At 40.1% G+C, this 21,614-nt stretch overlaps 1 protein-coding gene across 2 annotated transcripts; it reads left to right on the top strand.

Annotated features, from left to right (window-relative positions):
• The first annotated feature begins 7,087 nt into the window (after positions 1–7,087).
• On the top strand, positions 7,088–21,608 carry GYG1 (glycogenin 1). 2 transcript variants are annotated; one of them, XM_042893611.1, is made up of 7 exons: positions 7,088–7,184; positions 10,273–10,408; positions 11,993–12,167; positions 12,528–12,690; positions 16,674–16,800; positions 20,185–20,404; positions 21,295–21,608. In XM_042893611.1, exons 1-7 carry the CDS (start codon positions 7,178–7,180, stop codon positions 21,466–21,468), a joined length of 1,002 nt encoding a protein of 333 aa, XP_042749545.1. In that variant the 5' UTR covers positions 7,088–7,177; the 3' UTR covers positions 21,469–21,608. The 2 variants fall into 2 exon arrangements, with proteins under 2 accessions (XP_042749545.1, XP_042749546.1); XM_042893612.1 differs by having other exon boundaries at positions 7,094–7,184; positions 10,278–10,408.
• The last annotated feature ends 6 nt before the right edge of the window (positions 21,609–21,614 follow it).

Here is a 21,614-nt window from a genome sequence, read left to right as displayed (position 1 = left end):
GGAGCTCTGGACTAGTTAAATGATCTAAATCTTCCCCTCCTGCACACAGTGACAGGAATTCCCTTCTCTCAAAGATGCATTTTATTCAGCACCTGTGAATGTGGAATGATTTAAAAGTGCTTATTTCCCAAAGTTCTCAGAGTAGCACTTGTTTTGATACAGGATGGATTCTTCTCCAAAAAACACAAAGGAAAATTTCAGTCCTGTAAAAGTGCAACCTCAGAAGTGACGATGTATCTGCATGTCAGTTTCAGACCCATGACTTTGATGGGAGAACAAACACCTAGGAAAATGTAACTGAATTTCTGGAATAAATTCTGGGGCTTTAAATTTTATTTAAAACCAGGTAAGAAGATTCATGCTATTAGGCATTGTTCTTGCTATCAGGCATTATTAACAGAAAGATAATACCTAATTAAGGATAGGGTTTTTTAATCATGATACTAAATGCAAGTACAGTGTAAGACAACAAAACATACAATGTGTATGCATAACCATCAAGAACTGTTCCAGCTAATTCCATTCCCTCATTGGCAAGTGGACAGCCGTAGCTCCGATCAGGAAAGATGGAGCAGCAGTGTGCTGATGAGCCAAAATGGGATGCATAGTATCCTGCAGCATTATTATCTGCATGCCAATCCCAGTGAAACTGCTGACTGTTTCTCACTCTTATGTCTCACAATCCACCTGTTTCTGGTTTTCTACTGTGAGTTTCATACCCATTTAGACCAGCTGAGCTCCACCACTGTTTTGCCAGACTACCTACTGTCTTCGATTCCACCACCGAAGTTAATGAACTACGCCACAGCCTACAGAAACTGTTACTTACAAGCGCTTCTAGTTACCTCTTTGCTGAGCTTTAGATGCTCCTACGAGGGCAAAAGGTAGAGTTCTATGTCTGTCAAGGTTAACACTGTAACCAAGACTAAAAACGCTCCTGTTCTAAAGACCTAACGTCCTGCGCCTTGCAAATAACACAGTATACCAACAAAACGGATGCTGAGGAGGCCCAAAATGCCCAATTTCTTCTGTCTTGCGATGCGTGTCTGTTACTAAATGTATTCACAGCTACCTTCATTCATGCCTTTCAAAGATTCTTTTGAAGGTTGAGGAAGGTTATCATTTCACTTGTTTAACCTGATACTGAAGATCTAGCAACAAAAGGGCTGGGAGCAACTTCAGTGGTGACCCTCACATGAGCCTGACCAGGTTTCTTCACAGTCTTCTTGAGAGCTGAAGTAAGTCTACCCGATGGGGCCAGGAGGTGGTACCAGATGATCCATGCAAATCCTGAGAGCATGCCTGGTCAGAGAGGTTAGCAGTTTGTTACTTACATGAGGATTACTCCCATAAATGGTGCAACTGAGTACACAGTGCTTAGCTTCAGAAACATGAGATAAGCTTGCGTCTGCAAAGGAGAGAAAGCAAAGCTATGGAAGTTATGCTAATTATTTCTGTATCCCAGAATGTTTCAGAATACACTGGAAAGTAACAAAGGGTTTCTGTCCCACAAAGTTCAGAGTACAGTCAAAGGTCTAACAAACAATTAATATGCCCAGGGAGACAAGAAGAGAAATGCGACAAAACCAGAAAATTATATCAAGATCTGTCACAAATGTTACACAGCCTTGGAAAAGCTGTTGCTTTCACAGTATACAAAGTAAGACATAGCCACATTCGGAATTATGGAGATCAGTATTTCTGGATCCAGTAAGAAAGCTGGGACACTCCTTTATACAGTAGCCGGTACAACAACAGGGCTTGGAAATGAGAGTAAAATGTAATGGTTTTTGAATGACTGGAACTGCTGGCACTGCTGTTTTCAGTCTGCTTTGGTCTTTGTGCCCCCATTTAAAGACTGTCAAGTTCAACAGTCCTCCCCCCCCCCCCAAAAAAAAAACCATAAACAAATACTGCATTTCAGAACATAATTTCAAAACAGAAAACTTAATCCTTAGAATGTCTTTATATTAATTTTTCATAATTGGCCAACAGCACCCAGTTTCCCTAATTCTGAAAATAAAACAATGCCAAACATTTCAATCACTTAATAAATACATACTCAAGTTTTTACCCTTTAGAGGGAAATGCTGAGAGTGTAGTACCTACTCAAGATCTTCATTCATTATGTTATCCCTGAAAAACTAATAACTAGATCTGCAGACAGAGGTACTATGCTGCATTATGTCAACGATGTAACCGGCAAAAGCAGACAAGGTTTTGATCACTCAGAGGCCTCTGTCAGGTCCAGAACAGAAGCAACAGATCTAAATAAAATTAGCAGAGTTACACAGAACTCATTTGCTCAGAGTTTAGCTGGGGGCACATCAGGTAGGTCACCTCTGAGAGGCAAGATGCTGACTTTCTTTAAAATAAAAGAGAAGTTGGTAAGGCAATGAATGAGGATACAGTGCTGAGGGAGATAAACAGGCACTTTATTGACTGTTGAATAGAGAAGAATATTATGATATGCCATAAAACTGGTTGCTCTATTGAGTCTGTGGTCCTATTTCAGACTAATGCAGGACTTGCCTGGAAAAGCTCATCTACTCTAAGCTTACACAGTAAAAGATTACCTACAAATTCCTGTTTTCTTATGTCTCAAGACTATCATGGCAATGATAATTTACTACATATGCAGAAGATGTCATGCACCTGACTCACATTTAAATAATCAAAGATTCCAAGATGTGTGTCCTATTACCCTTAGTCATGTTTCACTTCCACAGATGCCATACTGAAGTACCTGGAAGTTTGCTGTTCAATCCCTGTAACACTGCAGACAGTACTAACCCTCTTTGTACCAACCACAATTATACCCATTGCTGTCTATTTGGACTCTGAGGCCTTTCAAATCTGTGACAAGCACTTATGAGACAAGCATTGTACAGGCTTTCCTATCAGAGTTGCTTAGTGTGAACCGCTTTTGGAAAAAAGAAAAAAAAAAAAAAAAAAAGTAAAAAAAAGCCTGCAACAGTCTATAGCTTCTGCTCCGATCTGCCTCCATGTTAACTTTATAGTTTAATAATCATATTCCCCATTGTGACTCTGCAGTTCCTAAGAGTTCTCCTGCTGTTAAGCTAACATCCATGAGTCCTTCATCCTGTTACAGATACTCCTAACTGCTACTCTTTCTGCTGTCTCAGCTCTTCCATGTTTTTCACTTCCTACATGGAACAATGCACAGCCTTGATCTATCTTAAGTTTTCAAATTCAGGTAAGAAGCAATAGAGAACTGAACAGAAAACAAGCATATAAATAGAAGTCATTAGGAAACACAGAACTTGCTCCTTCAGTTCTATTACTCCAGTACAAAACAACGTCCTCCTTAATATACGACAAGAGAGTCTCATTAAAGATTTCCATATTATATTTGAAGCCTATCAGTGGCTCTGAATATACCTAAAGTGCCATAAGGAAAAAGCACATTAAGTTAAGTGAAATTATGGACATTAGATGTGACAGTGCTTAAGAAAGGAGACTCTGGAAACAAAGTATTTTCTACTATGCTTTTTGCACACTGTAGTTGATCCATACATAGATGTTTACTCTCTGCTGTACCGCTTCCTGAATGAAACATTTCCTCAATACAAAATATTTATGTAAGTCACACTGTACTTTATCCAAATGGCCTTCCTGAATGTAAGCCATATCAGAGTTAAGCAAATAATAGCCTATAGGCTAAAACCTGAGATCTCTTTGATGGACCATTATACCCATTAAACATATAAATAAAACAAAACCCAGTTTACGTACAAACAGTATGTTTTTGTTTTGGTTAGAATCATTAATGTACTATCCCTTTCGTAAAAGCTATCAAATACAGAGTTAGATGAAAAATAATGGCTGTGAATTCCTACCTATGATTTTTTTATGCCTCTTCTAGCAGAGAGCACAACAATAAAACCTAGAAGCATCAGAGCAGTGACCTCTGCTGATTGAAAATACTCAGAACATCCCTTTTAAATTACAATTACTGTGAGGAAATGCAATATACCTCAAACAGCAACAATAATAAAAAAGCCTTAAATCTTTCCTGAAACTTGAGAAGCGTCACTATAAGCAGGGCTTCTCCAAAAGATACTTGGGAACGCAAAACGGAATGGATCTATAGCCTATATTTGGCATTGACAAAGTGTTAAAATTACCCAGTGGCGTTCACTCCATAAGATACTACGAAGTTAGAAGCGCTACAGGGCTTTCAAGTATTTTATGTATCTATAGTGAGTAAAAATACAGCCACAATGATAATACTGAGAAACTCTGAAGATTCAAAGCCTACTGAAACTCATCAGCTTCAGACCCCAAGCACCAGCCCCTAGAGTTGCGCTAGCATCAACTCCTGTAACAAAGTGAACTTCATAAACAGCAGACAGTATCAAAACATGAAGTCACTAACAAGTATAGCCCAGGCCTTCTTATCACACTAATTGTAGTTTTTAAAACAAATAACCAAGCATCCATGCCATCCTACCCCCCTAACTACTACTACCTATAATTAAATTTACCTTTCTACAATCAACTAATATAAGGAAAGAGGTGCCCATACAATCAATGGGTGTACAATTGTACAACCAATAGGTACAGGGAAGTCAGGCTTAGTAAGATCACCACAGTGGAAAAACAATCAGAATAAATAGAAATGCTCACTACTGTCATAGGCTCACAGTGAAACTCCACAAGGAGCAATCTCCAGACACAGGTCCTTCCTCAGTGGCAGTCAGCACTTAAATGGGATCTAGGAGAGTTGTAGCCAGGCTCCACCACTTCTGGTGGAGTTGCCTTCACCTGTGCTCTGTGGATGACTCAGTGCTTGCCTCAGGTGGTCAATGAGAGGTTCAGGCCATGATCAACAGTTCCCATACACAGGCCTATGTAACATGATTGCTTTACCCAGCCCGGGGAACAGAACTGCTCCACCAGGACTGTGAACATTCTAGAAACTGTGGGGAAACATTGATGAATATGCTGATAAGAGACAATGACAAAATAACCAGGCTATACAGTGCAAAGAGCATGCAATGTTGTTTCAGTGTTTGCACAGTACAAATAATGCTATTGTTTGAATAAACTACACAGCTAGAAAATCAACATTGAGCCTTGACTGATACATGGAGCTCAATTCACAAAATATGATGTTGTCATGTGTATTATGCCCAGCTTCCTAACAAAAACCCAAAAGTTTTAAGAGACTTGTTTCATAAGGCATACGTTGCAAGACAGTTACACTTGACAGCTGCTGTAACTACAATGAAGAACAAATGTAAAGATCAAGCTTTTAACACAATGGCATTTACTCAGAATGATACATCTGCGATGGCAAATGTACCCAGTGTATCTCATATAGACACTGTAAATGTTGCACAGAAAACAGTTGTTTTCTGCAGTTTTCCAAAGGAAAACATGATTATCCATTCCTTAATTGGAATCTACAGTACTATAGAACATCAGTCTGTGTGGCAAGGCTGACTCAGCTTTCTATCACTCTTTTAATTGTTCATCAGATCTCTCTCTTTTTTTGTGTCCAACCTATATATTTTTCCACAGTGACAAAACCTCCATCCTGAAGCATACATAACATTGATTTTAGAAGGAAGTGGGATTTAACACCTAGAGACCACTGCTTTGCATTGCAATGAAGCTGATAACATAGACATCTGATCAAACTCTTGTAGCATTGACTAATAGCCCTTTTCTTGTGCAACCCTGAGCATCCTAAGATAAAACTCCACTTCTCAAGTCTACTTACATCAAGAATGCAAGAACGCACACATTCTGCTGTTAGATGATCAAGAAACAATTGTCAGAAAGATAGGTGAGAAAGCAGTTCAGAGATCTGTATTGCTGATGTTTTGTACAGTCCTGTCACATAGAAATGACCAGGGTTTGAATGAATGAAATGAAATTCCAAGCAACATCACTGTTGCTTTATGTTAGCTATCCTCCAAATTCTCTTGCCATTTAAAATAAATGAGCAAAGATCTCAAGTAAAATATCCTCACCTCCACTGCCAGCCCTTAAATGAGGTCTGAGAGGGGATGGATCCTGGCTGTACCCCTTCCAGTCGCTCAGGTGCACTGGGTTGGCCCTGCCTTCCACCAGGTGCTCAGTGGTTCAGGCCATGACTCAGCATTTCCACTATAGTGGTCAAGGAATGTTTCCCTGATTTTAGCATTTATTAAGGCAAGCAATTTGCTTTTGAGGAAGGGTTTACAAAAACTGTTTCACCTCAAACATAATCACCCAAATCTGGGAAATTTGCAAGAGGTGGGACTTTTCATCAGCTTGCACTTGAGGATTTGTTTAGTTTTTAAATCCATGCACGACAAACTGTCAGCCGCTTCAGATTAGAAAGGAATCCCGTTCCTGACAGGTTTCCCTCGAAGTATTGAGTGACAGAGCTCAGACACATCCCTGCCATGAGCAACAGATTACAGGAGAGGACCTTGGGATTCTGTTGATGCACAGTTTGCACCATGCCCTTGTGCAAAGATGTGGTGGGTATCATGGTCTGCATTAGGTGGAGTGCTGCCAGCTGGTAAGAGGCGATGGCACTGGCGAGGCCATGCACATGGATATGAAGTTCTGATGTCCTCAGGAGACACAGAACTATTGTAGATAGCCCTTTCTTCCTAAAGATGAAAATTTAGCAGATACAGGAGACTGTACTCTCCATTACCTACCAAAGAGGTACAGCTTACATTTCTGCAAGGATGGAACCCCAGGTATGAAATAAATACACAGCCTTCCCGCTGACACACACTGCCCTGGGGGAGGGAGAGCTGTCAACAGCATCAGTAACGTTCAGGCAGCCTGCAGCGCCGCCCAAGCCTTTGGTGTCACCTCCGTCCGCACAGCGGAGTGCTTTCAAGGACAGCTCGGCCAACAGAACACCAAGAGAAGGCACGAGGATCGCTCCGCACGCCATCCTGAAGGCGGTCACCGCCGACCCCGCACGTGCGTGCCGAAACCAGAGCACGAGCGACGTGCCGCCGCCGCAGCCGGTCATGGCGGACAACCCCCCCCCCCCCCCCGCAACACTGGAGACGCCTGGGGCTCCGCCCACCGGCCGCAGACGTCTCGCGCGCGGCCCCGCCCCTATATTAGGGGTGGCCGCAGGGTAGGTCGCGGAGTGGGTTTGTTGCGTTTGTTTGAGCTGCTTTGTGGAGCCGGTACTATGGCAGGTCAGTGAGTGCGGCCACACCTCCCGCGAGCGCGCAATAGTCGCGCTGCGACCCATGAGGGCTGGGGGCGGCGCGGGCCGGGGCTGTGGGGTCGGCGCGCTCCTCAGCCGCGTCCCGGCCGCGTCGCGGGGTTGGGGCGGGCCGCGCCGGTTCCTATTTTTAGGTGGCCGACCCTGCCAGCTGTGGGCTGCTGACCTCGGCCTGATCCGCGCTAGGATGCAGAGGCGCCGCGAGCTGATGCTGCAGCCGGTGCGGTCTGGGGCTGCCCGAGGAGTGGGGACGGGGATCTTACGGGCCGGGAGGACGCTTCTGCCGCTGCCCCGCTCCGCGCCGCCCTCTCGGCTCCGAGGCCTCGCTGCTGGCTGGAGGGATGCGGTCTGAGAAGCGAGGGGGCGTGGGGAGCTCCCGGCCGGAGTGCGGCAGCTTGCGGAGAACGCGCAGCCCCGTTCCTGAAACGCGGCAGGCAGTGCGTAACTTCCGAGCGTGCCGGCTGCGCTGCGAGTGTGCCGGCCTTGCTTTCTGTCAGATTTCTCTGACTCTTCTGGTGGAGCTGCCAGCACTGCCGATTCCTCTCTCATATCGGGAAGGCTGTAGGGCATTGCTCCTCACTTCCCCGTGCGCATCTCGTTCAGATGCTCTTGCCTTTGAGAATCTTGCACTCAGGACCGAGAGGTTATAACAGAGGGGGAGAACAGGCAAACAGCGGTGAGAACGCTGGGTGTGTCGGAGTTCGTATCCAAAACAAGTTAAAAGCTCGCAAGTCAGGTATAGAACATGTGGGGTAGACAGCAGTCCGCTGCTGCGTGCTGTCCCATGAAGGCTGATCGTAGCTTGGGCTTCCAGAGTGCTCTCTTACATGTGTGGGGAGGGGAGCAGTGCCAAGACTTTTGTAGAAGCTTGTTCCTGGGCGCTGTTGTAACTACATAATTAGGAAGGCATGCATGTAACTCACGTTGTGTTGCAGCTATGCTAAGAACTAACTATATTTTAGGGATAATGATGACTCCAGTGAGAGCGTAACCTATACACACGAGAAACTTTTGTGTTAGGATAAGTGGGCTAATCTCTTGCAGATTTAACTTTCATTTTAAACACTAACTGGTCTTGCCTAGATGATTGCCTGTGGTTTTGTGTGTAATGCATGAACATACTTGTACTATCAATGTACTTCAGAGAAGGTATGAAATAGTTTTCAAAGTCTTAAATATAGTATATTTTCACTGATTTTCGGTGCTCTAAAAGTTGTGAATATTCTTCTGTCAGGCAGTTGTAGTTCATCCTCCTGCAGTTGAGATATAATGGGGAATTTCTAACTCTTACTTCTCTGTTAAATTGATTTTTTTTTTTTTCACTAAAACCTTTGTGTGTGTCATGCAAGCTGCCTAACCAGTAGATATATTTTTTTTAGGTTTATGAAAGCTAAAAGTTAAACAAAAAGTCTAGTTTGTCAGTAGCAAGAATGTCTTACTCTGCTGGAAGGGGGAAATAATTCAGCTAAATGTTGCTGGCATATAATTATACTTTGGCTGTGCTGGACTTGTAGTGAGTTCTCTATCAGTATATAGTGGCAAATGGATATTTATTGAGTAGCTGGGAAGCAGTGTGCAAATTCAGTAATAAACATGGATCCCTGTTAGAAGAGTGTTTATACCAGTTAAGATTTTACACACTTGCTGTTTGTAAAGCTTCAAAGCTCTCAAGAGGCTGCAGATTGTTCTTTGGATTTGCTGAATTATATGAACTACTACAGATTAAGTGAAATGGAAAAAAGAGTATTGATTTCCGGTATTTTTAGAAGCTTTCTTGAATTTTCTAATTGACTGCCATAATCTGTTTCTTGGGACTGGTTGGTTGTGCTGCTAAGAGAAGTACATGCCAGCAACAAAACCCTCTAGAGTTTGTAAACCAAGTTTGCTGTGCTTATAGGCAATTATCATGTGAGTTTGTTGCCAGCAATTCAGATGGCAGTAATTTAAAAAGATACTAGTGAAAACGTGACTTATCTCATGATGTGAGCACTTGTCCCTAAAAGCAATCTTTCTGAAAACAGAGCAGTCAGTGTTTAAGTCTTAGTACTATGCTTGATTTTAGGCTACAGGGTGCCTAGAGCTTTCGCTCTCCGTCTTCATCTAATCAACCTTTGTAAAGAGGAGTTATTTTCCAAATGAACTTTTCATGTCAAAACCAGTTTTTGAAATTCTTTGCAAGAAAATATTTTGCTTGTAATGTCAGAAATGATTTTTTGGGAGAAAAGTATGCTTCTTCATAAAGAGTTGTAGCTTGTAAAGGGCTACCATGTAATAACAGCTGGTGGTGAACTGAATGGGTTTAGAAGTCGCGTTGGACTGTGTCAGTCCTATCTTGGCAAAAATTTGCATTATATGGCCTCAGTGAACATACAACAAGGTGATGCATATTTTTAAAATACTGTTGAAGTAACAGATTATATACTTGATAGTAACAATCTAGCTCTACTTCTCTTGTGAGCAAAAATGATTGCTAAGCATATTACTAGATGCTTCCCATTTAAATCTTGCTTTCTTGTTAAACAGCTGCAACCATTTCTTGCTGAACAACTCATCTTCAATAAAACTGTCCATGATCTAAATCAAAGTTTACTTTCATTTGAAAATGAAAAAAAAAAAATCTAACTACCTTCAGGTTCAGAGCTGAACCCAGTGTAGCTTTATGAAGCTGTACTGTTAGTAACTTTAGAAAAAAATGCAAGCGTACTGACTCCAATACTGTTTAGCTTAAAAACAGCATGTAATTAGCTAAATAAATCTCTCCAGACCTTTTAGATCCTCTCTAATGTTGGGATGTCATACTTAACCTGTAGGAAAACTAGAACTGGCTTTACCTTGCAGTAGTCTTTAATTTTTTTACTCTATTTTTGCAAGTGTCAAGTTACTAATAGCAAGTATAGCTATGCAATAGTAACGTTCTTCATTTTACCTTATGGGTAGGTTTAAAGGGGGTGTCTTAAAGATCTTTCAACATGGCTATCTAACAATACTAGATTTCTAGTGTATTTAACTCAGAATGAAGTAGTGGATTGTGCAACTTTGACCGAGTTAATTTCTTCTAGACCAGTCTTTTGTGACTCTAGCCACAAATGATTCCTATGTGAAAGGAGCACTTGTACTTGGTTCATCCTTGCAACAGTCTGGAACAACGAGGAAGCTGACTGCACTCATAACTCCTCAGGTTTCTGATCCAATGAGGTAAGGTTGTTTAAATATGTCAAACTGCCACAGCTTCTGCTGATATGAAGGTTGAAGAAAGTTAGATTTCTTGATAGTAACTTTCCAAAACTCTGAAAATTTAACTAAGCTTAGGAGAATTAGTCTAAAGTATCTGGAATTCTGTGAGGGATTCAGAAAGTTTTGTGACTTTTCTTGTATGATAGGTTAAAAAATACTCAATAGTTAGAGCACTATAATTTGACTTAATATTCTAACTGGATCTTTGCTCTTTTGTAGTCCTTAGGATTGTCTGACAACACAGCGTTGCCCAGGCCTTCAGTAGCAGTATACACATGTGTGTGGTAGTGGGGAATTAGTATCTACTTATCTCACAGAAGCATTCTAGATTGTGCCATTGCAACATTCTTGAAATCTAGCAGATGCTTCAGATGAAATTCTATCATGAGAGAATGAGTAGAACAAGAGTAGCATCAAGTGTGATAAATCAGCAAAACAAGAGGCATTTGAGTCTAACCATGGTAAGATAAATTAAGACAGCTACTTTTTACAAGCTCACTAGAAACTAGTCTCAGCATGGAACTGATATAATACTTTTTCCATGTGTAAGGGCTGGGATGGCAGGTTGCATGAGCGGTAACTTGCTGTACGATCAGTGTTTCCTACATGAGGAACTTCTGAAAGGACCACTGATAAAGAGAATAATAGCTCAGTAATAAATGGAGTGAATCTCTGGAGAGTTCTGTGACAGCTGAATAGCCTTGTCATTATAAAAACAGGGGTATATCTGTTCTAACTTAAGTGATTTCAAGGCTTCACAATGAATTGCACAGGTGTGCATACTGTATTAGTGCAACACAGTACTGTGACTTATATTATAACACCTTTAGCAACCGATACCTGTCTTTCTGGTTATGTAAGTGGAGCTTGAGTTTCATACTCTCTATCTACAACTTGCACCTTAAATTCAGTTGTAGCTGTCTATACTAAACTGTCAATGTAAAGACATCTTGCAAAGCAGAGTTCTAAAACTCATTTACAAGCTCTGTGTCTCAGATTGTACTCATAATTGTGTAGCGTTCCAGATGCTATATAGAATAGGTAATTGCTTTACAGATGCTTCAAATTTTTAAGCTGTGTAAACTTCTATTGAATTAAGCAGTGATGGCAAAGCAAAGCTTGGCTATCTGTCCTGGGGAAAGAAATCATATGCTTCCTGAAAACTTAAGAATCAACCTCAAGGCAAACATGATACTAGGCAAAAATGCTACTGTACGCAGAGCCACAATTAAGTGAGCTCTTAAAGCTTTTTGGATAAAGACATTTTTCCAAGTGGGTCTAATCACATGGCTCTAGTGGTCACATATTCAGAATGGTGTTATTGCATAACTTCCTTTTCAACTGATTAGAGTTCAGCTAGTTCTTTGTTACAAATAGAAACCTTGAGACTGACATGCAAGGTTATGGATTCCCACATGTGTAGTCAATTTTCTGATGGCTTAAGAAATACTGACAGGTTCCCTGTTGCTTTACTTCTGTTCATGGAATCTGTTAAGTAGTCTAATACTGGAACCACATAAATCTTGGCAACTTATCTCTCCACAGGAACATACTACAGAAAGTATTTGATGAAGTCATTTTGGTAGACATCCTGGATAGCGGGGACTCAGCACATTTAGCATTACTGAGAAGACCTGAGCTGGGTATCACATTAACTAAGCTTCACTGCTGGGAACTGACACAGTTTTCAAAATGTGTTTTCATGGATGCAGACACAATGGTAAGTGGCCGTGTCACAAAGAGATACCAGGAGACATGATATGAGGGTTGTTGGTTGGTTGGATTATTACTTTTTTTGGTGATGTTTTATTCCTTTTGAGGGGAAGGAGGGATAATGGAGCTATTTTTGCTGTTTAGACTAGCTATCTAAAAAATGTACATACACTTATTCCTAAATGACTCCCTTTAACATGTAGTCTGTGGGCACTATCTCCATAAAGTATCATCTTCCATAAGACAAGCATCAATATGAGAATTTTCTTTCATGTCTTAAGATGGATGTCAAAAATCCATTAAAAAAGATACCCCCAGTTCCTACCCTAGAAACCAGAAAGCAATTTTTTGCCCCCCCTGCAACTAGGTTTTGTCAAATATCGATGAGCTTTTTGAGAGAGAAGAGTTGTCTGCAGCACCAGATCCAGGCTGGCCTGATTGTTTTAATTCTGGAGTTTTTGTTTACCGACCTTCCATTGAAACATACAATCAGCTGTTACAGTTTGCCACAGAGAAAGGCAGCTTTGATGGTATGTATTAATTTGTATTCCAATATAAGTTAGACCAAAATAGTAATGGTGGTTGGGATGGCACAGGAACTAGATATGTTTCATAGGGGTTGTGTATGATGGAATTCTGAACTCCAATGTAATTGCACAAAATCGCATTATCATAGTAAAGGATGAATATTCCAATATATAATAGAACTACTTTCTTCAGATTTCCTGGAATGACAAAGGAGAGTAGCTTCTATAAGCATTAGCAATGCAGAATCACAGAACACTAAGCTTTGACATGTAGCAGTACTGTAAATGCATGAACAAATTGAACAGCAGTACTATACTTTAAATTCAGCTCTTCTGAGGTCTCTGGTGCTCAAGGCTGTGCGAACTGAAATTGATGAAAAAATGTAGTACTGAACAACCTGAGTATAGCTTCAGAGAATCTTAACATACTTGAAGGTGTGAGAGTCTCTTGGTATGCATGTGATAGCTTCTTATCTTTATAGGATGGTGACCAGATTTTTCCCCAGTATGGTGTGCGTAGCATCAGCTGCTGTCCATTATAGATGTAGGTCACTAACGATTAGTCACTGTACCAAATTTAAGCTTGAAAATCCAACTTCTGATGTCCTGTTAGTCTTGGCAATCTATAACCATTGCAGTAAATGCACATATTCCTTGAAGTCTGTTGTAGTTAAAGGCTTCTAAAAAACCAGACTTGTCTCAGTTGCTAAATTTAATTATCTATCTACTATGGCATGAAATAAAGTTTTACAAAAAGTGCTGCAGAAAACTGTATAATAAGACTGTTAAATTGTACTTGTAAGGGATAAAAATTCTAGATGTCACTCCTACTTCACAGAATTATTTGTTAACTCATGGGTTCCTATGTGCAGTCTCCTAGAGAGCATAGGTCTCAGCTGGATGCTTAGTGTGAATAACCTAGTGAAAATTAGTGCTGTAACAAAGGGATCTGTCTGTGCCTCATGACTAACAAGGCAGTAATTGATAGCTCTAGGAGTGCTTTCACACATTGGAAGTAAATTGGTCTTCTGAATGTGGGGAATAAACCTTTTACTTGAGTAGATAGTGCAAGGACGAGGGGGAATGGTTTTAAGCTCAATGAGGGAAGTTTTAGATTGGATGTCAAGGGGAAGTTCTTCATAGAGAGTGATAAGGTGCTGGATCAGGCTGCCCAGAGAGGCTGTGGGTGCTCCAGGTCTTGTCCCTGGAGGTGTTCAAGACCAGGCTGGATGGGGCCCTGGGCAGCATGGTCTAGCACTAGATCGGGAGGTTGGTGGCCCTTCTTTTTGTGGCAGGGGGGTTGGAATTTGATGATCCTTGGGGTCCCTTCCAATCCAAGCCATTCTATGGTTCTGTGTGCCAAGAGCTGTAAGATGGTACTGAATTGTTGCATTTAAAAAAGAGGAAGATGACTGAAGAGTTCCAGGTACATCTGAGATTTGTCTTCTCTGAGCCTTGTGCTCGACTCCTAGTAATTGCCATCTTCTAGGTGTAAGGCCCTTGTCATTTAAGAGAGTACAGCTGCTTCTACAATGTTCTTTTTGACTTCAGAGCTAGAGCCACGTAATGATGTAACATCCTTGATGTTGTCTACATGCAGCAGTTGTTATAGCTCTTAGTGGAAAAATGGGTTAATCATTTGCCATCTTTTAGAATTGTAATTTATTATTTGGCTGTTGAACTTATTCAGGTTTTACCTGAGTAATGAGATGGTGGAGACTATTAGTACTTGTGTAAGATGTGTTGAGCTTGTGAACTTGGGGAGAAAGAGTATTTAAATTTCAATTGACTTAGACATTAGTAAAAGTTTATAGGAAACTTCTTATAAGTGAAAATCTGAGAAGTCATTGCCCTTAACAGGGCACAGGAATGCAAATTTCATAATCTACAAGTTACTGAAATCAAGCTTTATACACCCTATCTGCAGGAGTATGAACTAGGAAATATAATACCTTCTAATGTATTTTGTGGTTATAAACTACAGCAGACAGATGGCTCTTATGTATAATACTTTAGTCTAAGAATAGTAGAATGACAGCTACTTACAGAGAACAACTGCTTTATCCAGAAAAGTGAAACTCAAACAGAGAATAAGGAACTAGTGGAGGAAAAAGTCTGGTTTTAAAAGAGTTCTGATAGTATTGATACCTTAACAACTGATATTACTGCAGAATAGTCTGACTTTTCACTCTGGGATCTGAAACAGTTGTTTTTTCATAAAAAGACATGCAGCAGAACTACCTGTAGATATGTGGAGAATATAAATACTGCCTGACTCTCTTACCTTATGTTTAAGGGCTGATTTGTAGAAGACTACCGCTGAAGTCTGAGCTAGGACAGCTAAACTTTGATTTCAGTGGCTGCTTTGGCACAAATGCATGCAAACTGAAAAAAAAAAAAAAGCTGAGTGTGTGGAACAAGTCTGAGTGATCAAGTCAGGTAGAGTAAGTTAAATACACTGTTGCTACCCTTTAGTCACAAGCTACCTCTTCTGAGAGGGCCACCAAGACTTAGTTTGGTTTAGAACCTAGTGTTATGAATGCATATGCTAAATCAGAAGTTTAAATGTTATATAACTGAGTAAAGACCAGGGAACTTCTCCAGTTCCTTTGACTTTGCTTTCTTGCAATAGGGAACTTGTTCAAAAGTGCTTTGCATCTTTAGGGGTTGAGAGGAAAGTCAAAGGTTTGAAATTACTGATCTGAGTCTGTAGGCAGTGTCTTGCTCTCCAATCTTCACATATATTGACTGCTGTAACAGGACACTTAGAACTTGTTTGTCACTGTATCTCCTGTAAGTCTAAGTGCATGATCAATATAGATATTTTAATCACAAAAAGCAGATTTTTCTCAAACTACACTGCGGATGTAAACTTTAGTACTACCCTGTACTTAATTGTAGGCAATTAAAAAAAAAAAAAAAAAAAAGCAAAACAAAATCATCTTTTCCTGAGTCAGCAGAAACTGAGTGCTTCAGAAAATAAAAGATTAAGGGATGGTATATGTTTTATTATTTATTTATGTGTTTTGCTATGTTTCTGCTGTTTAGCAGTGCTACTTGTGAATGCAGTTATAGGTGAAAACAGCAAATGAGATTGAAAAATCCCTCACAAGTTTGATTTGTGAGAGAAAGTATAGCTGAAATTGTTGAATATACTTAATCTAAGTATATTCCCTGCAATAAATATGTAGTTTTTACTTCTCAGTAGCTCCTTGTCAAGTGACCTACTTTAGGGCAGGAGCTATATTTTTAACTACCCTACTACTGGCATACCGAACAACTTCAAACTCTCTGACTTCATTACAACTTCTGCTTGCAAACTGATAGGTGAGCCATTCCAACACTGTACCTTTGGTCATGATGTACACGGCTGTCCTCACGTAAGGGTTAATTGGTGGCTTTATATGGCAGAGCTAGGAACTTCTATTGCATGGATTTCAGTTTTATTAGTGCTGTCACCGAGACAGAATGTGCTTTCCTTGCCAGATTACAATGTAGCTAGGTATGCCTGAGGTTGCAGGTCTAAAAGGCCACTGATACCTTGAGTCCAGCCCCAAGGCCTTGGTCATGTATCTGTAAGCATAAATAATAAAACTAATGGTGGTCACTTGAACATCTGAACTAGAGCTTTCCTGAAGATCTACAGGACCCAGTTGTCAAATCCTTTTTTCTGCTGCCTTACATTGCTTGAAGCTGCACTGCAAAAGACTGAATGGCAGGGTTTGTGAGCAACTCATGGTCTTTTAGGTAAGAAAAGTAACCTCACACACTACCTTTTTCGTTGTTTGCATTGTTTTCAAATTTTCAAAGACTGCAAGGCTTACAGGATTGTTTACAAACAAACTGTAGTGCTCGCTGCCAAATGCCTACTGTACCTGACAAACTACATTATCAGCTCCTTAATTAGGAAGGATTGGTGGAGTAGATTGAGAAGATTCTAAAGCATTTGAATAATGCTTGTCGCCTACTAATGCATTCTCTTTCAGGTGCAGACCAGGGGTTATTAAACACCTTCTTCAGCAGCTGGGCAACAACAGATATGAACAAACATCTACCATTTATTTATAATTTGAGCAGCACTTCTGTATACTCTTACCTTCCAGCATTTAAAGCGTAAGTTCAAAATTCTAAGAAGATTTTTAGAGCATATATAAACTAATGTATTAAATGAATCATCATTTGATGAAAGATGAGCATTGTAAACTGTACTGGTAACTTAAATCACTGACTCCCAGTGTAACGTTAACATGGATTCAGAGTAAGCATGTTCAACAGCTCACCTGCAGAAGGGAGAATCAGAGCTCCAATACTGGATGCTGCTTGTTAGAGCTCTAGCCAAAGACAATAGCTCTTGAGTCATCTTAAGCTGAACATCAACATGTAATTGTTGATATTGTTCCTGTCTAGATAATTTGCCTTAATCACTCAAATTACTTAGATTAACTACCAGTTGTTAAATACTCTTATCAAACGTTCACTTAAACATAGTGAAAAAAGACTTGCATAGAGCTAGAATTCTCACCCAAGATTCTTTCTAGATCTGAGTTCCCCAATAGTAAAAGGGAACAAAGACAATATATTATTGTATACTTCCAGCATAAGGAAGAAGCTGACTCTTCCTTAACAGTAGTAAATTAGGCTTGCGAGTAAATACTCTGGTGGTGGCAAGGTCACTGCTAAAACAGACAGAAGGAAAGGGGACAGCAGGAAAAGCAAGCTGTAATGTTACACCCAAACCCATATTCATTAAGAGCTGTGAATGCTGGGGAGGGGGGAAGTACCAATTGCATGAAAACAATCTGATCTTTGAATGACATGAAGCTATTAGTGTCTAAAGCAGCAGCTAGCATAAGCAGGACTGTGCTGGCTCAAGATCAAACTATGTCTTGTGATCAGAACAGCATCTGAAATACTGTCATGCTAAAAGTGGAGTACTTATTTAAAGAAATACATGCAAGCCTGAGAATGACTAAGTAGTTCAGTAACATTTGATAAGCTAACATCTATTGTAAAAATGTGTTCTTTTCATGGCTGCTTTCTTCGTAGTCGCATAACCTTAAATTTACAAATGATCTTGTCACCAGAATGGACTTACTGAACTGGGTGCTCCTGACAAAGATTCTGTATAACTGATTCAATCAGTTGCCTAGCTGAACTCAGGAGACCTTCAGAAACTATTACGCTGGAAGGACAGCCCTTTTAAGTAGAACATTGTTTTTAGCAGGTGGAACAACTGCTCTTGGTTAGATCAGCAGTTACTCAGTAATCATCAGTTGACATAGACTGAAATTTAAATGTACTGATATCAATAGCAGAGTAGCATTTGTAGCATTGTACAGCAAGACTAAATTTCACAGCAGGTATCGGTAATCCCTTCACCAGTGGAAATTGCCAACTTAGGACAAATGGTGTCTAACTTCAAAACATTGTCTTTTATGAGAGATGAGGAAAGAAAGATTAGTTGTTCTGACAAGTGTAGGCGCAAAGCTTTCTAACAGTTCAGCTTAAATATCAAAGAAAGTACTGCATCTAGAAAGCAGATACTGAGGATATCCTGGAAGTCTGGCATCTGTCATTTCTTGCACATGTCTTCAGTGGAAGAAATACTAAGAATACACTTCATTTGCAGAAACAGTGTAACACAAAACTTCAAGTAGCCTTGATTTTAAGCAGTGACAAGTTTCTTCAGAGTGACAGCCTAAGATGAAGAAAACTAGCTAGCGGTGTCACAACTAATAACTGAGGTAGCCCTACTAAGCTTAATCTTGACATGTGGGTTTTAAGGTTAGAGCTTGGGAAATGACCTCCTCCTGGCAGGTTGTTTGCTTGCAATTATTGCAATTCTAGACAGTTTCACATGTGCATGGGTTTTCATTCAGAATCAGCTGTGTTTGAAACATTGGGAATAGTCAAGTATTTCACAGTAGCAATGCATATTGCTTTGTTTTGTATATTTTCAAGTATTTGAAATTTACCTGTGCAGCCTCTATGTAGAAGAACTCAAATATCCAAATCCTAGTCAAGATGACCAGAATATGCTTAATTAAAAAGTTATTAGACAAAGCTGTTTGGTATTATCCTTCGTAAAGGAAATCCTGACTTGACACAAACAGTTGCTGTTACTAGAGAATTCCCAAAACTGACTCAAGGTAAACTCTATTTCTGGCATTAGATGAGGGTTCCCCTGAAAGTAATGCCTGCAATTTTATTTTGGCCCATGACACCAGAGGTGGATGTCGGTGGTGCAGCAGTAGAGGCTGAACCAGTGTTCCATTAGATTTTTGTTGCCATGTGACATGTGGTAGCAGAGGGGCAGTCTGACAGAATGGTGTCTGATATGGAAGTGCGGATGAAGCAAAGGTATGGAATTGAATTGCTCCATATGGGGAAATAATGGTACCCATTGACATCCATTATGCTCACTGAATATTTATGGAAACCAAACAGTGGATATCAGCACATTGAGGCAGTGGGTGGTGCATTTCAGCAGTGGCAACAGATTTGTGAAAGACTAGCTGAGTTCTGGACAGCCATGCAGATTTTTGCAAGCGTGGCATGCAGGCTCTTATTGCTGGCGAAAATGCATAGTGAGTGGTGGTGACAGTGTTGAAAAAGTGTTTTGTAGCTGATAATACTGTTATTGTGTTCTTCATAGCTGATGTAGTTTCCATGGAAATAAATAGGAGGCATTACTTTCAGAGCAACCTATGTAGAATAATGGAATAAATGCTGTATCTTTTAAGTTCTTTACTGCAGGAGATGGATCTCATTAATATTATTATTAATTAATATTAATATTCTCATTAATATTAATATTCATAATGCAAAAAGAACATAGTGGTAACAGTTGGAACAAAGCTTGATGCCTATTTTGAAATGGAAGTTAAGATAGCTCAAGAAACTTACTAAATCCTATTTTTTGTTATTAAAATAAGTAATGGTTGGCTTTCTAGCAAGACTTTGCAGTGAGATCAGAAGTTCTGAAATGCCTTGATTATAAAAGGCTTTATTTTGCAGAGGCAGCCTTCTTGTAGAAGGCCCTTCTGGTGTTCCCTTCTATGGAAAGATTTAGGGTTTCTCTAATACATTGATTATATAATGCTTGTAATGCTTAGCTAGCTGGATCACTGACTTTGCAGTAGACTTTCTTTCACTTTTAAAACTAGTTCTGATTGCAGTGGCTGCTTGAGACTGCTGTCTCCTGAGCTGTGATCATCACTATCTAAAGAGTTGGCTGTAAGTACTTAAATAGTTCATTAGGTTTAAGCTGTGTTCTGACCTGTGTAATGTAGAATTGTTTGCGTTTTAAGTAGTGATGCTTTCAGCCCCAGTAGGCATTGACAATCCTACCTTTAGTGTTTAGTCTCCTAAATATATTCCTGTTTCTATTTTCTGGATACTTACAAAAACACAGGTTAATTTTTCTTGTCTGATAGTCAAAGCACTTGTTTTCTAGATACTTCCAAATTATGGGCTCTGACTTTCTCTTTCCAACAGATTTGGTTCAAGTACTAAAGTGGTGCATTTTCTGGGAAGCACAAAGCCATGGAACTATACGTATGACTCCAGAACAAAAAGTGTAGAAGGCAATATCAATGACCCTAAAATTGTTCACCCAGAATTCCTCAACATGTGGTGGGATACCTATACAGTTAATGTTTTACCCTTACTAGAACAGAAAGAAGTTGATGAAGAAAATACCACAAGTGCAAACCTGGTATGTATCTTAATATTCCTGTGGAAACTACCTATGCAAACAGAATAGACTTTGTGTGATCTCACTTGTTTCCCCTCCTGTGCAACTGAAAGCATGGGTGTGGATTAGTTAGTGAGATGCAGAGATTCTTGGTTTTTTTCTTCTTTCATTTCTGGAATAAAGAATAATACAGATTAGAAGAATATTAAGTGGTCTTGAGCATAGTTGATTGCTATGCTTAAAATTAAGTGCAGAATGATGCACTAGAAATGACATTGTAGTAACTTCAGTAAACTCATCCTTAATGTGCTGCAGCTATTCAAACATGAGAACCCCCAGTTGAGCATGCAGTATACATACACTTGCAGTCTTGCATGGTACAACCTACCTAGGTAGGCCTGCAGTAATTAGAGAATAGGCTACTTAAATAGATTTGCAGTAATAAATCTTGATACTTGCAAAACCAAAATAATGCTTCTTATTCTAGTTCTTAAACAGAATTCAGTAGTATGTCTGCAAACTTTAGTGTCAGATTAGTACAGTGACTGACTCAAGTTTTTAATCCTTCTCAGCCTGAAGTTACAGAACTTTGGAGATGTGCTCTATCTCTTTTAAACTTTTTCTAATGAGCTGTTTGCAGCTATCAGGCTTGATCTATACTCTGGCTTTCTCTTGTGGCTTTTGTAGAGAGGTATGAAGAACTAAACCCCTGACCCTCCCTCCCCCACCTCTTTCCTTGAATGATTTGTTACTCTGCTTTATTTTGCTAGGAAAGCTGTACAGTCCCTGCTTGTTGGTGATGCTTGGTGCTATGCATGAGAACATCTACTTGGTTGCCCTCTTATGTGGCCTGTTGCTTGCTTAAAGTATGCAAAATCTGTCTGTATTTTTTACTCTGCCTTTTATTTTAGGCAGAGGTTACAGAGGCAGTGTCCCATATGTCGGTATCGGCACCACCACCACCAGGATTACCAACCATATCTTCAGAAGAACGCAAGGCTCGGTGGGAACAAGGCCAAGCTGACTATATGGGAGTGGATTCTTTTGATAACATCAAGAAGAAACTGGACTCCTACCTTCAGTAGAAGTGCCATTTTCAAACACTGGCACTACAAGGACTTGTTCCAGAACTAACAGCTAGGAAAGGCTGTAGATGATGGACAATTATGCTTGCGAGTAGCTTGATGGAAAAAATTCTTGGCTGAAGGCCTCTGCAGTGCTACAGATAAAG

This window comes from Lagopus leucura, unplaced genomic scaffold (assembly GCF_019238085.1).
Source record: "Lagopus leucura isolate 7727_CA_CO unplaced genomic scaffold, USGS_WTPT01 34874-0_obj-0_obj, whole genome shotgun sequence".
In the NCBI taxonomy this organism is placed as follows: Eukaryota; Metazoa; Chordata; class Aves; order Galliformes; family Phasianidae; genus Lagopus; species Lagopus leucura.
The sequence above is the reverse complement of the archived record's forward strand: the minus strand, read 5'-3'. Positions and strand labels throughout refer to the sequence as shown.

Excerpts from the sequence above, each read along its gene's own strand:
- GYG1 (XM_042893611.1), top strand. Across the intron at positions 12,168-12,527 it reads TCATGGATGCAGACACAATG|GTTTTGTCAAATATCGATGA; the intron begins GTAAGTGGCCGT and ends CCCTGCAACTAG. Across the intron at positions 20,405-21,294 it reads ATACCACAAGTGCAAACCTG|GCAGAGGTTACAGAGGCAGT; the intron begins GTATGTATCTTA and ends CTTTTATTTTAG.